We start from the raw sequence: 20,177 nt of genomic DNA, 5'->3' as shown, positions 1-20,177 counted from the left end.
TTGTCCAGTTGAAATCTTTCAAAAGTATGTGAAAGATTAAAGTCAAAGTAAATATGGATTTAGAATAGTAGTTATATTTTACTAACCAAAATACCGAAAAAACCCGAACCGAATCGAAACCAACCCGATATCTGGATTGAACACCCCTAATCCAAATGAAGCCAAACTATTGTTTCATTCTCCAAAATATAATAAAAATAATAACTTAATTCCGCGCAAGACGCGGATCTTATCCTAGTAGTTTATACAAGATAAAACCGTTTGCGGATAGGTTCGGTCAACGTCAATGTCGAAGTTCAGCTATATAAAAATAATTACACAGTCAACAAAAACTGAAAAAGTTCTCTTCTATTACTCTCGTCATAAAATTCAACAGCAACACATTGCTGAACAGGAATTGTCGTTACATTGGAGTCTATTTAAATAACAAAAGCAAAAATTCGAATAAACCGGCAACGGTTTCTACTGGGACGTACCAGTAACAGCAGCCTCAGCAGATTGCTGAGAAGAGGACCCTGATGGTGCATGAGACACAGATTCAGGTGGTGGAGCAGAGACTGAGCTCGGAGGAGGAGGGTTAGGCCTTGAACCAGTACCCGGCTGTTGTTGCTGTTGCGGATAAGGATGAGCAGCTTGTGGTGGGCCATGGTGGTAAGGAGGATGCTGCTGGTAAGGCTGTTGCATATACCCTCCATATGGCTGTGGCGGGTACGGCTGGTGCTGCTGATAATGCCCATGTGGAGGCATTCTGTTATCACCACTGTCTTGAGACGAAGTGACTGCACCCATTCTCTGAGGGTCCATCGACGGGTAAAAGGGTCTGTCCTGATGAGGTTGTTGTGGTGGTGGCGGGTGCATATAGTACTGCTGCATCGGTGGAGGTTGATTATGCTGCTGAGATAACACAGCACGAGGCAGCAATCCAGTATGAGCCACACCGCCTTGCTGCTGCGAGCCGCCGCCATCTGGATCAGTTCTGGGAGCTTGAGGTCTTCCCCAAGAGATTTTAAGCCTCTGACCGTTGACAACTAGCTTGTTGCTGAGCTCTTCAGCAGCTTTCTCCGCTCCTTCTCTGGTCGTGTACGTGACAAAGGCACACGCTTTCTCCGCCAAGATTCTCATGGACTCGATCTCTCCGTATGCGTAGAACTGATCTCTTATGTCTTGCTCAAGGACTCGAGAGTTTAGCCCGCCGACGTAAAGCGTCTTGATGCTTTGATCGTCTGGAGTTTCCAATGTGCCCATCTCACCTGCCTTCCCAAGTAACTTCAACGCCACTGGATCGTTCACACTGCAAATATTAAATGCAATTTAGAAAACTTATATACTTTAAACCAGTGTTCTAAAAATCGGCCTAGGCACCCGCCTACCTGCCTAAACAATAATCCTCTATAAGAAGCCTAACCACCGCGATTTTTAGAACATTGCTTTAAAACTTAATAGAAGAAAATGAAAAGAAAGTAGTTTGGTTATACCCATAGTAACGGTCTTTAATGTTCTGCTGGGATAACTCTCCTGTCTCAGGCATCTCGTGGCGGTAAGGACATTCTTCACCTCTAGTACACTCTCCCCTAATGAAGAAACTACAAATATGTGCACGGTTCCTCTTGTAATACGGCGTCGTTCTTTGAAGCATACGAATGGTATCATTAGGACGAATCTTTCCAAAAGAAGACTCATAATCTAATCCAGCTCTCGTCTACATAATTAAAAAAAAAACAAACTCATGTTATCAACAAGCTGTTACAAAAAATGTGAGAGCCTTGAAGACAGAGAGAGTGATGATACCTTTCGATCATGCTCTTCGGCGAAGAACTCTCTGTTGACATCGCTTTTGGGGATGGAATCATGAGTGCTGATGTTGAGGGCCGTGTCTCTGGCCTGAACGGGAAGACCATACTCGAGATCCAGGAGACAGACTTGGCACACGTTCTTGAGCTTGCAGCATGTCTGACAGACTTCGGTTTTCTTGTACCTAGCGTCGCGGCCGGGGCGCCACCTGAATACGGTGAACGGTCGGGTGCAGATCTTGCACTCTTTGTCGTAATCAGATTTTGTCTGAACAATAACAATAACAACAACCACAAAACATGAAGCATATAAAGTATCAGACACAAAGTAATCAATCGAAATTCCGAATAATTAAATCGAATTTGTTGGAGGAGATAAAAAGATGAATTACCATTCGGACATAAGGATTGTCGCCGAGACAAGACTCGCAGATGATGGGGAAGTCAGCGCGTTCCCAGCCATCGGCGTCGTGATCTCTGAGTATTCTATGCGCCATCTTCTTCCTCCTCCTCTAGCTTTTTCGAACTTCGTAGGGCAAAGAACCTGATTTGCTTTCGTATTTTGGGAATATTAATATTAATATCGTTTAAAATATCTACTCGGGTCTCTCCCACGGACAAATTAAATTGAGTCTTAACCAAAGTTAAACCGGTCACAACCGACCCTTAGACCAGATCTTTTTATAAGTAAGGTTCAGCCTGAAGGTTGGCCTGGCCCATTTCATTTCACGTTTCGTCTTACGTCAGCATGCGTGCCGTCGGAGGATTTTGCCATAGAACATCACGACGTTTAAGAGTAAAGCCTATTTTCAAAATAGGCCCATTAGAAGCCTCACGTGCGACTGGAATGTTGGTAAGTAGAGAAACAGCTTTTCTCTCTCTAGGAAAGCACGTGCGAGTAACTGCTCCCTCGGGTAGGATCCAGCTGTCCCACACAAACAGATTACGAAATTCAAAAAGCTTTTCTTTTTTTTCACGAGCCATTTAATTTTGAATTTCCACCCGTTACCACCTCGATTTACGTGGCGCCATCTTAACCGTCGTTAACTAATATTCCGTTTTTAAAATCACCAAATCTCAGCCGTTAAAACCTCTTTTCCTTTATAAAATGGACCCCCTCTCTTCTAAAACAGCATCTCTGCTCCCTTCTCTCCTTTTTTCAAAATCTCTCTCTTCGATTCGATCCATTTCTAGGGTTTCAATCTCCGTCAATCGAAGATGCGAGAGATTCTTCACATCCAGGGAGGCCAATGCGGGAACCAAATCGGCTCCAAGTTCTGGGAAGTGGTCTGCGCCGAGCACGGGATCGACCAGACGGGGCGTTACCAGGGAGACTCCGATCTCCAGCTCGACAGGGTTAACGTCTACTACAACGAGGCGAGCTGCGGGAGGTACGTCCCACGCGCCGTTCTCATGGATTTGGAGCCTGGAACGATGGACAGCGTTAGATCTGGGCCTTACGGTCAGATCTTCCGTCCCGATAACTTCGTCTTCGGCCAGTCCGGCGCTGGAAACAACTGGGCCAAAGGTCACTACACGGAGGGAGCTGAGCTCATCGACTCGGTCCTTGACGTCGTCCGTAAAGAGGCTGAGAACTGTGACTGCCTTCAAGGTATTCTTAACCGGATCCCTTTTCTATTGATTTGGGTTATGAACGGTTTAGGTTATTGTAATTACCGGTTATGTTTTTTTGGGTTTAAACCGGATCCTTTGTCTATTGATTTGCGTTATGAACGGTTTAGGTTATGGTAATTACCGGTTAGGGGTTTGGCTCATTACTGTATGTGATTACAGGGTTTCAGGTGTGCCATTCGTTAGGAGGAGGAACTGGTTCTGGGATGGGAACGTTGTTGATCTCCAAGATCAGGGAGGAGTATCCTGACCGTATGATGCTGACGTTCTCTGTGTTCCCATCTCCTAAGGTCTCTGACACCGTCGTGGAGCCGTACAACGCGACGCTCTCCGTGCATCAGCTAGTTGAGAACGCTGATGAGTGTATGGTTCTTGATAACGAAGCTCTGTATGACATTTGCTTCCGTACACTCAAGCTCAGCACTCCAAGTTGTAAGTAATCCTAAACCTTCCTCGATTAATATCAGTCTTGTTGTTCTGTAATGGTTTGTTTTTGCTGAATTATGCAGTTGGTGATCTGAATCATTTGATCTCTGCAACAATGTCTGGTGTAACCTGCTGTCTTCGTTTCCCTGGTCAGCTCAACTCTGATCTCCGCAAGCTCGCTGTGAATCTGATCCCGTTCCCTCGTCTTCACTTCTTCATGGTGGGGTTTGCTCCTCTCACCTCCCGCGGCTCTCAGCAGTACCGTAACCTCACGGTCCCAGAGCTCACCCAGCAGATGTGGGATTCCAAGAACATGATGTGCGCTGCTGACCCGCGTCACGGTCGCTACCTCACTGCTTCAGCTATGTTCCGTGGCAAGATGAGTACGAAAGAAGTGGATGAACAGATGCTAAACGTGCAGAACAAGAACTCTTCCTACTTCGTCGAGTGGATCCCCAACAATGTCAAGTCAACGGTCTGTGACATTCCCCCAACTGGTTTGAAGATGGCTTCGACGTTTATTGGGAACTCGACTTCCATTCAGGAGATGTTTAGGAGAGTCAGCGAGCAGTTTACTGCTATGTTCAGGAGGAAAGCTTTCTTGCATTGGTACACAGGGGAAGGTATGGATGAGATGGAGTTCACTGAAGCTGAGAGTAACATGAATGATCTTGTCTCTGAGTACCAGCAGTATCAAGATGCCACGGCAGAGGAAGAAGGGGAGTATGAGGATGAAGAAGCTGAGTACGAACAAGAAGGGTATTGAAGAAAGGGAACACAACAACTTCAACTGCCTGTTGCTGTTTTTTACTTTTCAAAATTTCTACTAAGCTTTTATTATAGTTTCTGTATCTACCGGTTTCATTACTAGTTATGTACTCGGAGTAAGGGTTTATCATGAATCATTTTATCGTCTAATTTGCTTAAGCACAATCAGTTCTTTGCTCATTAATCACTAATTAGAATAACCTGTAGCTTATTTTTATCATGAAAATTCTGGATTTAAGACAAGGCAGACAAGACCAACTCCATGGAGTTCTTAAGAAATTAGTTGCTTTCAATGTCCATGGACTCGAGTAGATCCCTCTGCTTCTTAAGCTCTTCTTCTTCAGCGTTTTTCCGCTCTTCCTCAGCCTTCAAGTGTGCTTGTTCTTCCTTAAACTCTGAAACATCCTTGTCAAAGACACTCCTCACATGTCTGTTCATGAGCATGAGCTCTTGACACGCATCTTTCAAAACCTCCCTAGCTGGATCACCTAAACAATCACAGAAACCATCAAGTTTCTCGTTGGTTAGACAAATTACGCTGGCAGAGCAATACAGAAAGATCATATTATTAACAATGTTGTGAAAAGGGTACCGGTTGTCTGGACACGGACATTGACACATTCAAGGGAAGGATGAGGGATGCTGTACCCAGCCAATGTTACTCTCGGACTGCAGAGTTATAAGCATTAACGACTAGTGACTACTCGTGATTCTCTCCGAAAATCCACATTTTGTTTTGAGAAAGTAGGGATCTTTGTTCTTTCAAATTCAAGTACTTGATTATAAAGTTTCCATCTTTACGAATTTTATATTTGTTTTTTTTCTTTCAGGTGTTTTGCGGAAATGGCTACTCCCAATCCAATTCCCGCCGGCATTAGCAAGGAACAGGTTCGGACTTTTTGTTGTTGATTCCTTGTAAAGCTCCGATTAGACAATGGTGCTTTAGTTGTGTAGCAGTCTCTGTGTTGTAAGCCAGTCTAGAGGCAGTGATAGACCAAAAGAAACTCTGTTCTTTCTTTTTCTAAAGTTCAAGGCAATACTGTTTTTTATTGTCAACAAAATTGCATCATATTGTTCTCTGTGAACCCATTGTTTCTAAAGGGGTGAACGAAAGAACAGGAGACATTAGATCAATGCTCAACAGCTACATTGTTCTCGTATGGAAGTGTCTTATGATTTATTTTCTCTTCTTCTTTCCATCTATTGTTGTCAGTGGAAGTAATGGCGTTTCAGAGAGCCCACTATTGAGATAGATTCACAATTTTCTGCAACTCGAGATAGATTCACAATTTTCTTCAGTTTAACTTATCTTGATAAGAACTCTTGGGCCAGTAGTAAAGGCTAAACTAAGAAATGGACTTGCGAACATTTTCTACCTTGTTTAACATTGTAGTTTAGATGGTTGACAATAGAATTAAGCTAAATGAACGAATTGTACAACAGGTGCTGTGGTGTAGTGGTTATCACGTTTGCCTTACACGCAAAAGGTCTCCAGTTCGATCCTGGGCAGCACTATATTGTTTTTGAACTCAAAATTCATTTTTCTCCCTTGTATTTACTATTTCTCTTTAGGAGAAGGGATTTTCACTTTCCATTGGCACACAGACTAGGTCATTGATCTACCTTTTGGGCTAGTTCGTTTTTGGACTCATTGGATATTATCTTAGAAATAAATTGTGAAACAGCTTAGTCTTGACATGTTTTAGTAAAAGCAAATCTTCAAAATAGCACATTTCTAAATTTATATCCCAAAAAAACACTCAAAAACTAAAATGACCAAAATAACACATTTCTAAGTTTATCCTTTGAAAATTTTAATTTTTTAATTTTTCAAAATTTGAAATCTTATCCCCAAAACCTCATTTCTCAACTCTAAACCCTAAACTCTAAACCCTAAACCCTAAACTCTAAACCCTAAACCCTAAACCCTAAACCCTAAACCCTAAACCCTAAACCCTAAACCCTAAACCCTAAACCCTAAACCCTAAACCCTAAACCCTAAACCCTAAAATTTAAACCCTAAACCCTAAACTCTAAATCCTAAACCCTAAACCCTAAATTCTAAACCGCACCCTTTAACTCTAAACTCTAAGTTTGTGACTTTTGATAAAACATTAAGTGTTATTTTTGTGACTTTTGACCTTGAGTGCTAGTTTGAGAACAAAAACTCGATTTAGTACTATTTTTGTCTTTTTCTCTTTTAGTAATTGCACTTGACGTGCTGCTTTTCTTTCATTTGTCCAAAAAGTTAATAAGTTTCACAAATATAATCTACTCCCACACGGTTTGTTTGTTTGTCTTTTCGTTTTTCTTCGGTCTGTACAGATTAATATCCCGATAAGTAAAGATTATCATAGCCAGTTTTAATCCTATTATGGATTTACTATTCAACCCCAACAAGGCCCGTTTAGCTTCCTCATTTTAAGGCCCACAGGGAAAAAAACTCCTGGAATTTTCTGGATTCACCTGATTTTTTTTCTTGTTTCCATTTCAGGCTCGAGATGTTTCGTTACAGAAAATCGAAAAGGTCGAGAAATTTCCATTTCTTCTTATAAATACAGTCTTTATGCTCTCGGTTTTCCTCAGAAGTCGAACATCAAATATCAGCAAACAAATCGAGAACAAATTTCACAAGTTTCTTTTTGAAAAAACTCTCAAAGACAAAAATGTCGTTGATTCCAAGCTTCTTCGGTAACAACAGGCGTGGCAGCAACAGCTTCTTCGATCCTTTCTCCCTCGACGTTTGGGATCCACTCAGGGAGTTCTCTTTCCTTTCCCGAGACAACTCCGCGATCGTGAACGCGCGTGTGGACTGGAGGGAGACGCCCGAGGCGCACGTGTTCAAGGCGGACTTGCCTGGACTCAAAAAGGAGGAAGTGAAGGTGGAGATCGAGGAAGACAGCGTGCTGAAGATCAGTGGAGAGAGACACGTGGAGAAGGAGGATAAGAACGACACGTGGCACCGTGTGGAGAGATCGAGCGGGCAGTTCACGAGGAAGTTTAGGCTTCCTGAGAACGTGAAGATGGATCAGGTGAAGGCTGCGATGGAGAATGGTGTGCTGACTGTGACGGTGCCTAAGGCGGAGACCAAGAAGGCTGATGTCAAGTCTATCCAGATCTCTGGCTGATTCAAACATCCGACCCTGGTTTGAGCTTTGGTTTTAAAGTTGTCTTGTTGTTTGTCTATGTGTTGTGTACTGGTTCTGTTTTACTGAGCGATGGTGCTGATGTTGTATCTTAATAAGAGTCTGGAATAAGGAACTTAACGTGAATAACGTGAATCTTTCGTATACACCCAACGAACACTAGATACACATGAAAAGACAAGAAGAACACTAGATACATTTTGTATGAAAGTAAACATTATAGCATAACTAAGTATGCTTCAAGAGATGTACTAGTTGCTGTCTGAAGGATCCGTAAAACAAAGGAAAACCGTCGTTACTCTTTATTAATCGAAGAGGAGCAACATCGTTAACAAGTAATTTCCGTTTTCACATCTCTGATATTACGTGTTGTCACCGTGCTAAATCGCTTCCGAAACAATACACCACATAAACTCACAAAGTACTTTAGTTTTAGCAATAACGTTGATTTTCTAGCAAAAACATGGTTCATATCTATTACTTCAATCTTGGTAACAACATAATATTCTGACACACTTTCTCAGATGTTTGCTGATGTTTATTTGCTTTTCCAGCCTTTTCTTGTGCATTGTAGTCGTTTTGTTCGTTTGCTTTGCATCTACAAAGTTAACTATTTCTTCTATTCCCCAGAGCTTATAAAGAACTACAAAACATAAATTATTACACAATTAACTATTATTTAGATAATTATATTTATTATTTTAAAGTTTTTCTGTTTTTTATATATAGCCGTTTCGGTTATTGATATTGATATTTTTATTAAAAAAATTTGTTAAGCATTCGAAAGAGTATTTTGTTTTCGGTAGATCTGTAGATCTCAACGAGTTCAATTTCGTATGTATTTTCAAATCAATAGATTATTTGCATTATCTTAGCTTCAGCTACATCAAATAAATATATACAGTATATGTTTCTATTTTGCATCTAAAATGGTTTACAAAAATTGTACTATGTTCCCTATCGTGGTAATAATCTCTCTTTCCACAAAGGTAAACCAGTTCTCTGAAAGTCTATGAATTTCCTTGATTCATTGGGTGAATGTACAAACGCATATATGGGCATGGCTGTTACGATCACAAGCGATCTTTCCTATATTACAGGGGATAAGATTGATTTGATACAAAACTGAATACATAATATTAGGAATATTCTTTCACCCTCCCTCAGTCTGGACGTTGAAGCTTCGAACAATCAGGCTGTCTCGGAATGAGTTGAACAGGGAAGAAGGCAACCCTTTAGTGAAGATGTCGGCATATTGAAAAGCAGAGGGGGCGTGAAGGACTTTAACTTCACCTAAAGCAACCTTTTCCCGCACAAAGTGAAGATCCAATTCTACATGTTTGGTTCGTTGGTGTTTTACTGGATTTGAGAAGAGGTACACAGAGCTGACATTGTCGCAGAATATGAGAGTTGCTTTTGTGATTGGAACGTGAAGCTCAAGAAGCAGGTTCCGAAGCCAGCATATTTCGGCTAGAGTGTTTGCAACTCCTCTGTATTCAGCTTCAGCGTTGCTGCGAGATACTGTTTGTTGACGCTTTGAAGACCAGGAGATGAGGTTATCTTCTAGGTAGACACAATAACCCGATGTAGAACGTCGTGTGTCTGGGCAGCTAGCCCAGTCTGCATCTGAATACGCAGTTAGGGAGTCGACAGAGGATTTGTAAAGCTGAAGACCGTAAGTCTTGGTGTCTTGCAAATATCTGATGATGCGTTTCAGAGCTATTAAGTGTTGTACACGAGGGTCATGCATGAAGAGACAACATTGTTGCACTCCATAAGCTATATCTGGGAGAGTGAATGTGAGATATTGAAGAGTGCCTGCTAAGCTCCGGTACTGTGTAGGATTCTTGAGTTCGTCACCACCTTCTGCAGAGAGTTTGGCGTTGACAACGACATGTGTTTAGAGGGGCTTGCAGTCAGTCATTCCAGCACGTTCAATTATCTCACTCGCATAGGATTGTTGAGAGAGAAGAATACCAGCTTTGTTGTATTGAACTTTGATTCCCAGAAAGTATGTCAAGCGGCCCATGTCAGTCATTGGGAACTCTGTTTTGAGACTGGCTATGATCCGAGTGAGCAAGGCGGGACTAGAACCTGTAAGAACAATGTCATCAACATAAAGTAACAGGTAAGCAATGTCCTTTCCGCGACAGTAAACATAGAGCGATGCATCAGATTTTGTGGAGACAAAACCAAGACGATGAAGGTAGCTGCTGAATCTAGCATTCCATGCTATAGGCGCTTGTTTTAGGCCATAGAGTGCCTTGTTGAGCTTACACACATGGTGAGGATGGTTCTTGTCTACAAATCCTGGTGGCTGATGCATATAGATACTCTCAGAGATGGTGTCGTGTAAAAAAGCATTCTGGACATCTAATTGTCTAAGTTCCCAGCCTTTGCTGAGCGCCAGGTTAGGGACCGTCCTTATTGTGGATGGCTTGACAACAGGACTAAAAGTCTCATCATAGTCTACTCCAGCTGTTTGTGTTTTTCCATTTGCAACCAATCTTGCTTTGTGTCGCTTAGGCACACCATCTACATCAAATTTATGCTTGTACAACCATAGATAATTGATAATGTTAGCATCGTACGGTCTAGGTACTAGGCTCCAAGTCTTATTCTTAACCTGAGCACCGTACTCATCAGCCATGGCAGGGTTCCAGTTTGGATCTGCTAAAGCTTTTTGATGTGTGGTTGGGAGATGAGACACAAAAGATGAGTAAAGAGTGAATATTTTTCTAGGCTTTACGATTCCAGCCTGACCTCTTGTTGTCATTCGTGTAGGAGCAGGATTTGCTACCTGAGCACAATGAGTAGATGCGACAGGAGGTGCAGCTGGGGAAACAGTTTCAGTCGGTACGTGAGGTACCTGACCGGACTCAAGAATTGATCTGAAGAGTGGGGAAGGTTGGTCATCGGGATCCAGAAAACCGTAAGTAATGTTTTTAGTTTCTGTTTTAGCTGTAGGAAAAAGTGTTTTCATTGAAAATCACATGACGAGAGATGATTATTCGATTTGTTTGCAGATCAAGGCAACGATAGAGACGGTGATGAAGAGGATACCCGAGAAAAAGACAAGGTTTTGATCGAGGAGAAAGTTTATGAGCATAAAAGTGATTTATGTTTGGGAAACAAAGAGAACCGAAGACCCGTAGGTGATCGTAGGAAGGTGTTTGGCCAAAAAGAATAGAGTGAGGAGTTTTGTTACCAATGGCAGAGGAAGGTAAGATGTTTAGCACATGAGCAGCTGTGTTGAGAGCCTCGGCCCAGTAAATCAGAGATATTTTGGCTTGAAATAAGAGAGATCGAATGGCATTATTGATAGTTCGGATCATCCTCTCAGATTTTCCATTTTGTTGAGAAGTGTGAGGGCATGAAAATCTGACATTGATCCCATTGGTGGCAAAATGCTTAAGAAACCTGGAGTTCTTGTATTCACCTTCATTGTCACATTGGAAAGCTTTGATTGATGACTTGAACTGAGTTTTCACAAGAGCAAAGAAATGTAAGAATTTAGCAAAAACATCACTCTTGTTTCTGATTGGGTAAACCCATAAGTAATGAGAGAAGTCATCAAGAAAAAGCACATAGTATTTTATCCCACTCAAACTTAAAATAGGAGAAGTCCAGAGATCACTGTGTATGAGATAAAAAGGTGCCAAACGTTTATTAGTACTACAAAAAGCTCCGGTCTTAACACCCTTACTACTGCTGTGCAGCCTGTGGACTTGAAAAATGGAAGTTTAATGTGTTTCCCAAGCTGACAAGCATCGCAAAAATGGATGTTGTCTTTATTACAAAGCAAAGAACGAGAAGAAATAAAAAATCGTAGAGTATCATTATTTGAATGAATCAACCGTTTATGCCATAGAGAAGGTGTCTCAGCAACGAAAGTGGAGTGCTGGTGAGACTTATTGAGGGAGGCCGGCACAGGGTACAGGTCTCCTAAGGATTCACTGCGGAGAAGTGTTTTCCGCGACTGAAGATCCTTCACAGAAAAACCAAACGGATCAAACTCTATGGAACACCAATTATCAGTTGTGAACTTACGAACTGAAATAAGATTTTTAACAATCTGAGGAGCAACAAGCACATTTTTAAGAGCAAGAAATCTGTTTTTGCAAGGAATGAAAGATGAACCAGAAGCGTGTATAGAGATTGAGGAACCGTTACCAACCACAATTGAGTTTCCGGTGTTCATTTTAAGGACAAATCGGAGTATACCTAAAGACGATGCTAGGTGGGAAGTCGCGCCAGAGTCCATGTAACAATTTGGTGATGGTTCAGCCAAAGACATTGTGTTGAAGGATTCCGCAAAGTCAGTTGTTGGTTGAAGACCAAGAGCTGCTATATGAGCTTCCTGCGTGTTTGGGCGCAGAGTGTATGGACGCTGGTTGTATCCGTTTGTGGATTGCATCATCCAAGATGGCGTCTGAGGGTTCTGCCAATTGTTGTACTGATTTGGCCAGAACGGCGTAGGCATGCCCCAGTTGCCGTAAGGATGACGCTGTTGGTAGTTGTAGTTGTTGTAGCGACCTCGCCCGCGGTTACCATGTCGGTTGCCTCTGTTGTTGCGCGGTTGATTGCGTTGCTGATTGTAGCTCTGTTTTGGAGGCTGATCAGAGGCGACAATAGTCGTTGAGGAGGAGGAGTGATCGGAGTGAGCGATGGTGACTTTGTGAGTTTTCTTCAGCCGTGTCTCCTCCATTTCCAACATGTTTCTCGCTTCCTCAAATGATGGGAAAGGTTTCTGATGTTTGATCATGTTAATGATGTGACCGTACTTCTCATTTAAGCCGTTCAACATATACATCACTAAGGTCTTGTCACTTATTGGCGCTTCTACATTCTCCAGTAAGTCAGCTAAGGACTTGAGGCTTTGTGAGTAGTCATGAACAGACAGGTCATTGATCTCCTTGGTGCGGAGGTCATTGTCCAGTTGAATCGCCCTAGCCTTTTTGTTGTTTCGAAATTGATTTTCGATACGCAGCCAAGCATCCCTAGCGGTGCCTCCAGTTTTGAAAGCGGTTTTGAAGAGTGGTGGAGCTAAAGTGTCGTAGATCCAAAGCTTCACAAGCCTATCTCTTTTCTTACAAGGCGTGTCGTCATCACCTTGCGGAACCGCTGTTCCATCAACATGTCCTAAGACATCAAAAGCTAAGCAGTGAGTTAAGAACAACTCTCTCCATGCGTCATAGTTAAAGACGTCAAGATCTAAAATGACTGGAATGTGATGTTTGATATTTGTAACACCGAACGCACGCTCAATCGTTGCCATGAGGCTTGAACTGTAGACGTTACAGATCGGTGTGACTAGAGAAAAAGAAAAAGAGAAAATTTTCAAATCAGACTATGGCTAGCTCTGATACCATGAAAGTCTGTGAATTTCCTTGATTCATTGAGTGAATGTACAAACGTATATATGGGCATGGCTGTTACGATCACAAGCGATCTTTCCTATATTACAGGGGATAAGATTGAGTTGATACAAAACTGAATACAAAATATTAGGAATATTCTTTCATTCTCGAGTCAAACGTGATCCTCGAATTCATCGACCAAACATGGACAAACAATCCAGTCTTTCCTCAAAATCCGTACGACAAAGCCACGGCTAGATTCTTGGCCAAACTCGTCGATGAACAAGTAAATCTAAAAACCAATTTTTAATTATCTCGCATGTGAAAATTTTTAGTTGTCGCCAATTACTAGGATTTTTTTTTTCTTTTTCCAATTAATGGTCTAAATGAAACGGTTTGTTACATGTTTTGATATATTCATCATGTAGCTTGCACCAGTTTGGTTTAGGTCTCTCGTAAAAGAAGAGAAAGGAATAGATGTAGCAATCGAGGAGGCACGAGAACTAATAATGTTCCTTGAGAAGGAAGTCGCCGGAAAAGATTTCTTTGGTGGAGAGACAATTGGATTGTTCGACATGGTGGTCAGAACTATGATCCCGTATTGTGGTGTTCGGGCGTGGGAATTTATGGGAATTGATATGATTCCAGAGGAGAAGTTTCCAGAACTGAATAGATGGATGAAGAAGTTAGATGAGCTTGAGGTCGTTAGGAAATGTATACCTCCGAGAGAGGAACATATAGAGCACTCGAAAAGAAATGCTGAGATAATCAAATCGGCCTATTAGAGGCAAACATACTACTCTCTTGAATCTTGATCAGGCTGTTAATTATACGTTTTTTGTTGGGTTCTTCTAGATGGAGGAAGCCCATTGGGTTTGGTTGGTGATAACCAAACTTGGAAGTTGGGCCATTGGTATTAGTCCATGAGATTAGTATTGGGCCTTGGAGGTTCTTAGGGTTAGTGAGACATATATATATAGTCTCTTGACCTAATTTTTTACGGAGAGACTTACAAGAATCAAAAAGACAAAAGAGAAAAAAATGCAGAATTTCGTCTGGGTTTGTCAAGGCAGATTTGGAGGGTCAAACGGATCCTGATCGGGCTGATATTTTGTGGGAAGCTTCTTCAGTTAGTGGGTTAAGGTTTCACCAAAGGGATTTGGATTTCAACGGTTGGATCTTCTGTTGTCTGAGTTTTAGTGAAGCTGGTCGTCACAGTTCTTCAGCAGTGCTGTCTTGAGTGTTTGGTAAATCCGACGGTGAGATCTTTTCTGATTGAGCTGAAATTTGATAGATGTGTTGTTGACTGGTTTATCTTGGATTTGTACGGTGGGATTAGTCTCTGGTTGCCGGAATCCTTGTGAGCTGAGGTCCATTTGGTTGCTGCTGGTTTTGAAGCTTTGTGTTGCTATCTTGTTGTTGTTGTTCTTGTGTTGGAGGTAGCTCTTTGTAGCTTGAGTCTCTGTTCTGTTCAGGTTGTTGAACAGGGAGTACGTGGTTGTACTCACATACATTTATATAGTGGATTGTTGAGTGGACTACGGTCACGTGGTTTTTTCTTCTCACATCGAGAAGGTTTTCCACGTAAAAAGTACTTGTCTCATTTAGTTATAGAGGTACTTTTGTCACGAGCTGGCTTAACCCATCCCCTTACCACCAAGCCTGGATAAGCTGCTTACACTATATCCTGCTATCGTCGAAGTATTTTTCTCACATGTTCATACAAGGTCAGGAAAACACGTCTGTTACATTCCGATGCGCTTCGTGCCCGCTTTCCCCAACATTTTTACTGTCACTCTTTATTTAGAAAAACAAAGACAGGTCGTGAACATGCCCGGTCCCGGATAAATAAAAATAAAATATTATTCTGTTCAGATAATCACAACTATGTTTTTTTAACATATTCTCAATATTTAACTACATTAAAATTTCACCGCGAAGCGCGTATTTCCCCCCGTAGTTACTCAATTGAAAAGAAACAAGAAAAACACATATTTAGTAGTGTTAGGATGTGAATATCAAAGCAAAAATCAAGGCTCGTAATTTGAAAATGAACCACGTGGTCTGTGTCGGGTGACCTATAAAATAGCCAAATCCTAGTAGGAACTTTTATATAAAATAAGCAGAGTAGCGTCAGCAATGACTTGGATTATCTTAAAGATGTTCTTTTTAATCGAAAAACTAGAGAGACAAGAACAGAGGAGTTTTGGATAAGCTAAAAAAGCTAAAAGTGATAGAGAAAGAGAGATCAAATGGCGAAGAAAGAAGAGAGAGTGAAGCTTCTAGGGTTTTGGATAAGCCCTTTCAGTCGTAGAGTCGAGATGGCTCTCAAACTCAAAGGCGTTCCTTACGAATACTTGGAGGAAGAACTGCCCAAAAAGTCCCCTTTGCTTCTTGAGCTAAACCCGGTTCACAAGAAGGTTCCGGTTCTGGTCCACAATGATAAAATATTATCTGAGTCACATGTGATCCTTGAGTACATCGACCAAACATGGAGTAACAATCCAATTCTACCACAAGATCCTTACGAGAGAGCCACGGCTCGATTCTGGGCCAAGTTCGTTGATGAACAGGTAATTTAATAAATTTAATAACATTGAATGCCTATTAAGTTCGATACATTTTAAACAGTCATCCCAAGATAAGATTATATACGGAATAAAATTTTCTTACAAGTACTTTTCTTACAGATTGATCTACCTCTTGCAGATCTTACCGGCAGGGTTCATGCCCTTGGTTAAACCAGAAAAGGGTATAGAAGTTGCTATCGAAGAGACTCGAGAACTGATTATGTTTCTTGAGAAGGAAGTTACTGGAAAAGATTTCTTTGGAGGCAAGACAATTGGATTTTTGGACATGGTCGCAGGAACTATGATCCCATTTTGTCTGGCTAGGGCTTGGGAATGTATGGGAATTGATATGATTTCAGAGGATAAGTTTCCAGGACTGGACAGATGGATCAAGAAATTGAACGAGGTTGAAATCGTGAGGGAGTGTATACCTCCAAAAGAGAAACATATTGAGCGCATGAACAAAATTATAGAGAGAAGTAAGTCTTCATAAATAAAGCCTACACTGTTACTCATTTTTATCATGAACTTATGTTGTATTTTCGCTATGCTTGTATCGTTTGATAACTCATCTGTTTTTCTATTCTTGAAACTTAACACTATATATGCAGTTTAGTTGTTTCAAATTATGTCATTGTTGTTACCCATTACCGTATGAAGTTGCCCATAACTGAAAACTCAATAGTTTTTTTTAGAATCTTCTTTATTGATTAGTCTTGCAAATTAGATCAACAATCTAACATTTTTTTTTTTACAACAAACATCTAACATAATATCACTTAAGAGTATCTCCAAATTTTATTATAAAATAGCATTTAGAGTAAATATGTTCAAATGATATTCTATTTTTCACTCTATAATAAAGTTAAAAAAAAAGTTTGCTCTATAAATAGAATATTTTTTAAATTTTGTATTCATTATTCTATTGTTTTTTTCTAAAATAGCACCATTAAGGTATAATTCAACTTTATTATAGAATTACTCTATTTTAAAATAAAAATAGACCATTAGAAAAAGTCTAAAAAGAGAATAAACCGTTAAGTAAATAATGAACTCTTTCTCGTGTCAAAAACCTTTTATGTAAATTTTGAAGTGTAGTAAACTCTACCAACATACTGATTGGTAAACTTCGTATTTTTGAATAGTTTTTCTGTGTGTAAATGTTAATTATTATTTTTGGATAGTTACCAATCAGAAAATGGTTTTATATTCAGATATTTTGATTTCGTCGATCTAAAAGCATTTGTTTTTACTAAAACCGCTCATGCCATTTTGGATTATAAATCGTACTTGTTAATAATATATATACATGTGAGGTTTAAGGACTAGAACTAGACCATAGTACCATACCGATGGAAAAAGTGGAAGTAACGTCAGCCATGACGTTCAAGATGTCCTTGGTCAATAGTTGTGTGACATTCAAGATGTCCGTGGTTGATACTCGTGAATGATGTGCATACTTTCATCTACTCAGCACGAATGTTCTTCTGACAACACCAAGAAAAGTATACTAAACTATTTATAGCAAAAAGCCTTCGTTTTCTGTGTAAGAGACGAAGTCTTTGACTCCATGCGTTTACTGCCTACACCCTTTTAATAAAATGATAAAACAGAATGAATTGATGTATAAATAGTATTAAATCAGTTATTAAATTGCTCTCTCCCTCGGTTTCCGAATAAATGTCATTTTGACATTTTTCACACATAATAAAAAAATAGCAGAAATATACATAAATTGTTATTAATTACAAATTTCTGACAAATAGTATTTAAGATAAATAAAATTATTTATAAAACCAATGTAGTTTACCATTAATTTTCAACTAAAAATAAATATAATTTGTGTTAAAATTGTAAAGTGACACTTTTTATATAAAAAGAAAAAAAAAACTTGAATGAAACTTATTATGAAAAGCATGTCACATATCAATTTCCGTGATAATTGAACCTTTATCTAAATCTTGACAATGCTTTTAGAAATTTATAACATTATGATTTTAGTATTTAAAAAAAGAGGAATATAAAGTTTTGAAATAAGATTAATCAACACAAGAAATATAAAATAAATAATGTAAAATATCCTTTATATATGATTTGGATTAAATATATTTTCTAGAGATTGAAAGAATCACTTAGAATTATGTATTCTTTAACTTAGATGAATGTCTTATAACATCACATGTATTCTAAGTTACTCGAATTTTTAACACAATTTTTTACTTAAGCTTTGAATCTTCGACCAGTCTTAAAAAATATTTGAGCATTTGTTAATGAAGTTTTAACCAATCGATAATGAAAATAGAAGCACCTTCCGACCTTCTACATGCTCATAGACAATTCTTCATGAATAGAAGAATAACTATGGATTCGAATTACAATTATCCGGATTCGAGTCTATGGTTTTGTTGTAACGGCCCGGTTCCTGGTCCGTAAAATTTTCCAAAGAATATGGACTTCTCTACGGCCCATTTGGCAAAAACCTAGAGTTTCCCTTCCCCTTTCCTATAAAAAGAGATGCATCCTCCCTTTTTGCCTCATCACAAATCTGAAGCGAAGCTCTGCAGAGAATTCCCGGAGGCCGAAAACCCTAGCCGTCGAGCTCTCTCCCCTTCTCTCATGCGCCGCCTCTCTCTCTTCTCTCTCTCTCCCGCGCGTCGCTCTCTCTCTCTCTCCTCGCCGACACCCCCTCTCTCTCCTCGCCGTCGCACGCTCTCTCTCTCTCTCCCTCTCGCCGGCGCCGTGAAGTGGTAGTGGTGACCAGATCTCAACCTTCTTAAATCCGTGTTTACAGATCCAGATCCAGATCTAGACTAAGGTGGAGTGTCTCGAACCCAACCTTCTTTCATGATTCTGTATACTCCTATATGTTGGAGTTAGGTTTGATTAGACCCTGATTGGGAGTTAGGTTGATAGGACATGGTATTGCTAGGATGATAGATGAATGGATCATGATGCATAAGAACCCTCATACTGATAAATGGGACTCGATGAACTGAATTGAATTGTTGTGGTGATGATTGATTGGTAGTTGATTCTAGTATGTTTGGATGTGTTGTCCCATGTGTTGTTGTGATTGAAGTTAGGATGCTAGAGAGAAATAAATGCTAGGACGATAGACGAGTAATGATTATAAAAGTTATTGAAGTAGAACTTGAATGCGATGTGTATTGTGTGTGACACCGATAGCGGGTGGCGTCTAGTGAATTGAGTCCCAAGTACAAGTATGAATGAAAAAGAAAAGGTAAATGAGAATGGGAAGGGATAAGTGAAAATGATAAGGAAGTGAAAGGATAAGTAAAAGTATGAGAGAATGATGTTAAGGTTAAGCATGGGTGGGAAAGCATATAGAGGGTCTAAGGAAAGTATGTGGGGTAGTAGTCCACGCTAGGTATCCATAGGAGATGTGGCCAATCCACAAGAATATGGAAGCACCCATAGGAGATGTGGCCAATCCACAAGAATATGGAAGCACCCATAGGAGATGTGGCCAATCCACAAGAATATGGAAGCACCCATAGGAGATGTGGCCAATCCACAAGAATATGGAAGCACCCATAGGAGATGTGGCCAATCCACAAGAATATGGAAGCACCCATAGGAGATGTGGCCAATCCACAAGAATATGGAAGCACCCATAGGAGATGTGGCCAATCCACAAGAATATGGAAGCACCCATAGGAGATGTGGCCAATCCACAAGAATATGGAAGCACCCATAGGAGATGTGGCCAATCCACAAGAATATGGAAGCACCCATAGGAGATGTGGCCAATCCACAAGAATATGGAAGCACCCATAGGAGATGTGGCCAATCCACAAGAATATGGAAGCACCCATAGGAGATGTGGCCAATCCACAAGAATATGGGGTAGAAGCCTAGTTGGGGCTACCCACTGTTGAAAAGGACGAAAAGATGAAAAGGATGTGCATTGTAGGGTTTTTAGCTCATGGTCGGGTAACAGGGAGTTAAAGGTGTCATAGGATCGAGTCGGACTGGTATGATGAGTCGGTTAAGCCTAGGGTTTGACGTGTGTGGCAATGAGTGAGATCATTGTATTGATTGATCACTAGGTTGTTAGAAATGAATGGAAGTGAATGTGGAAAATCAATAGATGACGTTAGGAAATGATAAAATGCATTAACTGATTGTAGTGGCTAGTCAGTCCTAGTTCCCGCATAGAGTAGTATAGAGTGTCATGCGGGCAGGCTGGGCTAGAACCACTTCACTGAGTAACTTGTTACTCACCCCTCCATTTCCATTTTTCCCTGTGCGCAGGACTGTAAGTAGAAGTATATGGATGTGGGTGTGACGGTATTTCAAAGAAGGTTATGCGCTCGTCTCTCGGGACCAGTAACGGGACACGTAGGGTTGGCTAAATGAGTAGACACGTATCCATAACGCCCCTTCGATAACCCCGGTCGGACGCCGGGGGATCGGGCTGTTACAATTGGTATCAGAGCGGGTTAAGATCCCTTAGTTCTGTCC

The 20,177-nt window shown here is 40.6% G+C and overlaps 6 protein-coding genes, 1 non-coding gene and 1 pseudogene across 7 annotated transcripts; 5 read left to right on the top strand and 3 right to left on the bottom strand.

The window, feature by feature from the left end:
- Positions 1-328: 328 nt before the first annotated feature.
- Positions 329-2,383, bottom strand: LOC106337010 (zinc finger CCCH domain-containing protein 25). Its single transcript, XM_013776024.1, has 4 exons — positions 2,183-2,383; positions 1,789-2,058; positions 1,476-1,699; positions 329-1,291 (listed from the first exon to the last, which is right to left on the bottom strand). Exons 1-4 carry the CDS (start codon positions 2,285-2,287, stop codon positions 463-465), a joined length of 1,428 nt encoding a protein of 475 aa, XP_013631478.1. The 5' UTR covers positions 2,288-2,383; the 3' UTR covers positions 329-462.
- Positions 2,384-2,922: 539 nt separating this feature from the next.
- LOC106342365 (tubulin beta-7 chain-like) lies at positions 2,923-4,781 on the top strand. Its single transcript, XM_013781278.1, has 3 exons — positions 2,923-3,402; positions 3,585-3,854; positions 3,932-4,781. Exons 1-3 carry the CDS (start codon positions 3,009-3,011, stop codon positions 4,612-4,614), a joined length of 1,347 nt encoding a protein of 448 aa, XP_013636732.1. The 5' UTR covers positions 2,923-3,008; the 3' UTR covers positions 4,615-4,781.
- A 114-nt stretch (positions 4,782-4,895) lies between these two features.
- Positions 4,896-6,231, bottom strand: LOC106339015 (DNA-directed RNA polymerases I and III subunit RPAC2-like). Its single transcript, XM_013777855.1, has 3 exons — positions 6,224-6,231; positions 5,209-5,285; positions 4,896-5,104 (listed from the first exon to the last, which is right to left on the bottom strand). Exons 1-3 carry the CDS (start codon positions 6,229-6,231, stop codon positions 4,896-4,898), a joined length of 294 nt encoding a protein of 97 aa, XP_013633309.1.
- Positions 6,059-6,131, top strand: TRNAV-UAC. Its single transcript has one exon. It is a non-coding gene; the product is annotated as a tRNA-Val (tRNA).
- Positions 6,232-7,095: 864 nt separating the features above from the next.
- On the top strand, positions 7,096-7,897 carry LOC106340541 (17.6 kDa class I heat shock protein 2-like). The gene has a single exon (XM_013779407.1). The coding sequence runs from the start codon at positions 7,283-7,285 to the stop codon at positions 7,742-7,744; it is 462 nt and encodes a 153-aa protein (XP_013634861.1). The 5' UTR covers positions 7,096-7,282; the 3' UTR covers positions 7,745-7,897.
- A 1,018-nt stretch (positions 7,898-8,915) lies between these two features.
- Positions 8,916-13,040, bottom strand: LOC106339014. The gene is made up of 4 exons (XM_013777854.1): positions 11,620-13,040; positions 10,971-11,299; positions 9,740-10,723; positions 8,916-9,628 (listed from the first exon to the last, which is right to left on the bottom strand). Exons 1-4 carry the CDS (start codon positions 13,038-13,040, stop codon positions 8,916-8,918), a joined length of 3,447 nt encoding a protein of 1,148 aa, XP_013633308.1.
- Positions 13,041-13,114: 74 nt separating this feature from the next.
- On the top strand, positions 13,115-13,937 carry LOC106339013 (annotated as a pseudogene).
- Positions 13,938-15,273: 1,336 nt separating this feature from the next.
- On the top strand, positions 15,274-16,326 carry LOC106339865 (glutathione S-transferase U2). Its single transcript, XM_013778730.1, has 2 exons — positions 15,274-15,695; positions 15,832-16,326. Exons 1-2 carry the CDS (start codon positions 15,375-15,377, stop codon positions 16,183-16,185), a joined length of 675 nt encoding a protein of 224 aa, XP_013634184.1. The 5' UTR covers positions 15,274-15,374; the 3' UTR covers positions 16,186-16,326.
- The last annotated feature ends 3,851 nt before the right edge of the window (positions 16,327-20,177 follow it).

Source organism: Brassica oleracea, chromosome C4, assembly GCF_000695525.1.
Source record: "Brassica oleracea var. oleracea cultivar TO1000 chromosome C4, BOL, whole genome shotgun sequence".
Classification (NCBI taxonomy): domain Eukaryota; kingdom Viridiplantae; phylum Streptophyta; class Magnoliopsida; order Brassicales; family Brassicaceae; genus Brassica; species Brassica oleracea.
This window is presented reverse-complemented; position numbering and strand designations above follow the sequence as displayed.

What these genes read in the sequence shown, in the direction of transcription:
- LOC106339015 (XM_013777855.1), bottom strand. An exon ending in TGTCCGTGTCCAGACAACCG is followed by an intron (nt 5,105 to 5,208) that starts GTACCCTTTTCA and finishes GTGATTGTTTAG; the next exon opens with GTGATCCAGCTAGGGAGGTT.
- LOC106342365 (XM_013781278.1), top strand. Translation starts at nt 3,009, where the DNA reads ATGCGAGAGATTCTTCACATCCAGGGAGGCCAATGCGGGAACCAAATC. An exon ending in GAACTGTGACTGCCTTCAAG is followed by an intron (nt 3,403 to 3,584) that starts GTATTCTTAACC and finishes ATGTGATTACAG; the next exon opens with GGTTTCAGGTGTGCCATTCG. An exon ending in CAAGCTCAGCACTCCAAGTT is followed by an intron (nt 3,855 to 3,931) that starts GTAAGTAATCCT and finishes TGAATTATGCAG; the next exon opens with TTGGTGATCTGAATCATTTG.
- LOC106337010 (XM_013776024.1), bottom strand. Translation starts at nt 2,287, where the DNA reads ATGGCGCATAGAATACTCAGAGATCACGACGCCGATGGCTGGGAACGC. An exon ending in CCGAAGAGCATGATCGAAAG is followed by an intron (nt 1,700 to 1,788) that starts GTATCATCACTC and finishes TTAATTATGTAG; the next exon opens with ACGAGAGCTGGATTAGATTA. An exon ending in ATTAAAGACCGTTACTATGG is followed by an intron (nt 1,292 to 1,475) that starts GTATAACCAAAC and finishes TAATATTTGCAG; the next exon opens with TGTGAACGATCCAGTGGCGT.
- LOC106339865 (XM_013778730.1), top strand. Translation starts at nt 15,375, where the DNA reads ATGGCGAAGAAAGAAGAGAGAGTGAAGCTTCTAGGGTTTTGGATAAGC. An exon ending in CCAAGTTCGTTGATGAACAG is followed by an intron (nt 15,696 to 15,831) that starts GTAATTTAATAA and finishes TACCTCTTGCAG; the next exon opens with ATCTTACCGGCAGGGTTCAT.
- LOC106340541 (XM_013779407.1), top strand. Translation starts at nt 7,283, where the DNA reads ATGTCGTTGATTCCAAGCTTCTTCGGTAACAACAGGCGTGGCAGCAAC.
- LOC106339014 (XM_013777854.1), bottom strand. Translation starts at nt 13,040, where the DNA reads ATGGCAACGATTGAGCGTGCGTTCGGTGTTACAAATATCAAACATCAC. An exon ending in CCTTCTCTATGGCATAAACG is followed by an intron (nt 11,300 to 11,619) that starts GTTGATTCATTC and finishes TTACCCAATCAG; the next exon opens with AAACAAGAGTGATGTTTTTG. An exon ending in CTTACCTTCCTCTGCCATTG is followed by an intron (nt 10,724 to 10,970) that starts GTAACAAAACTC and finishes TTTTTCCTACAG; the next exon opens with CTAAAACAGAAACTAAAAAC.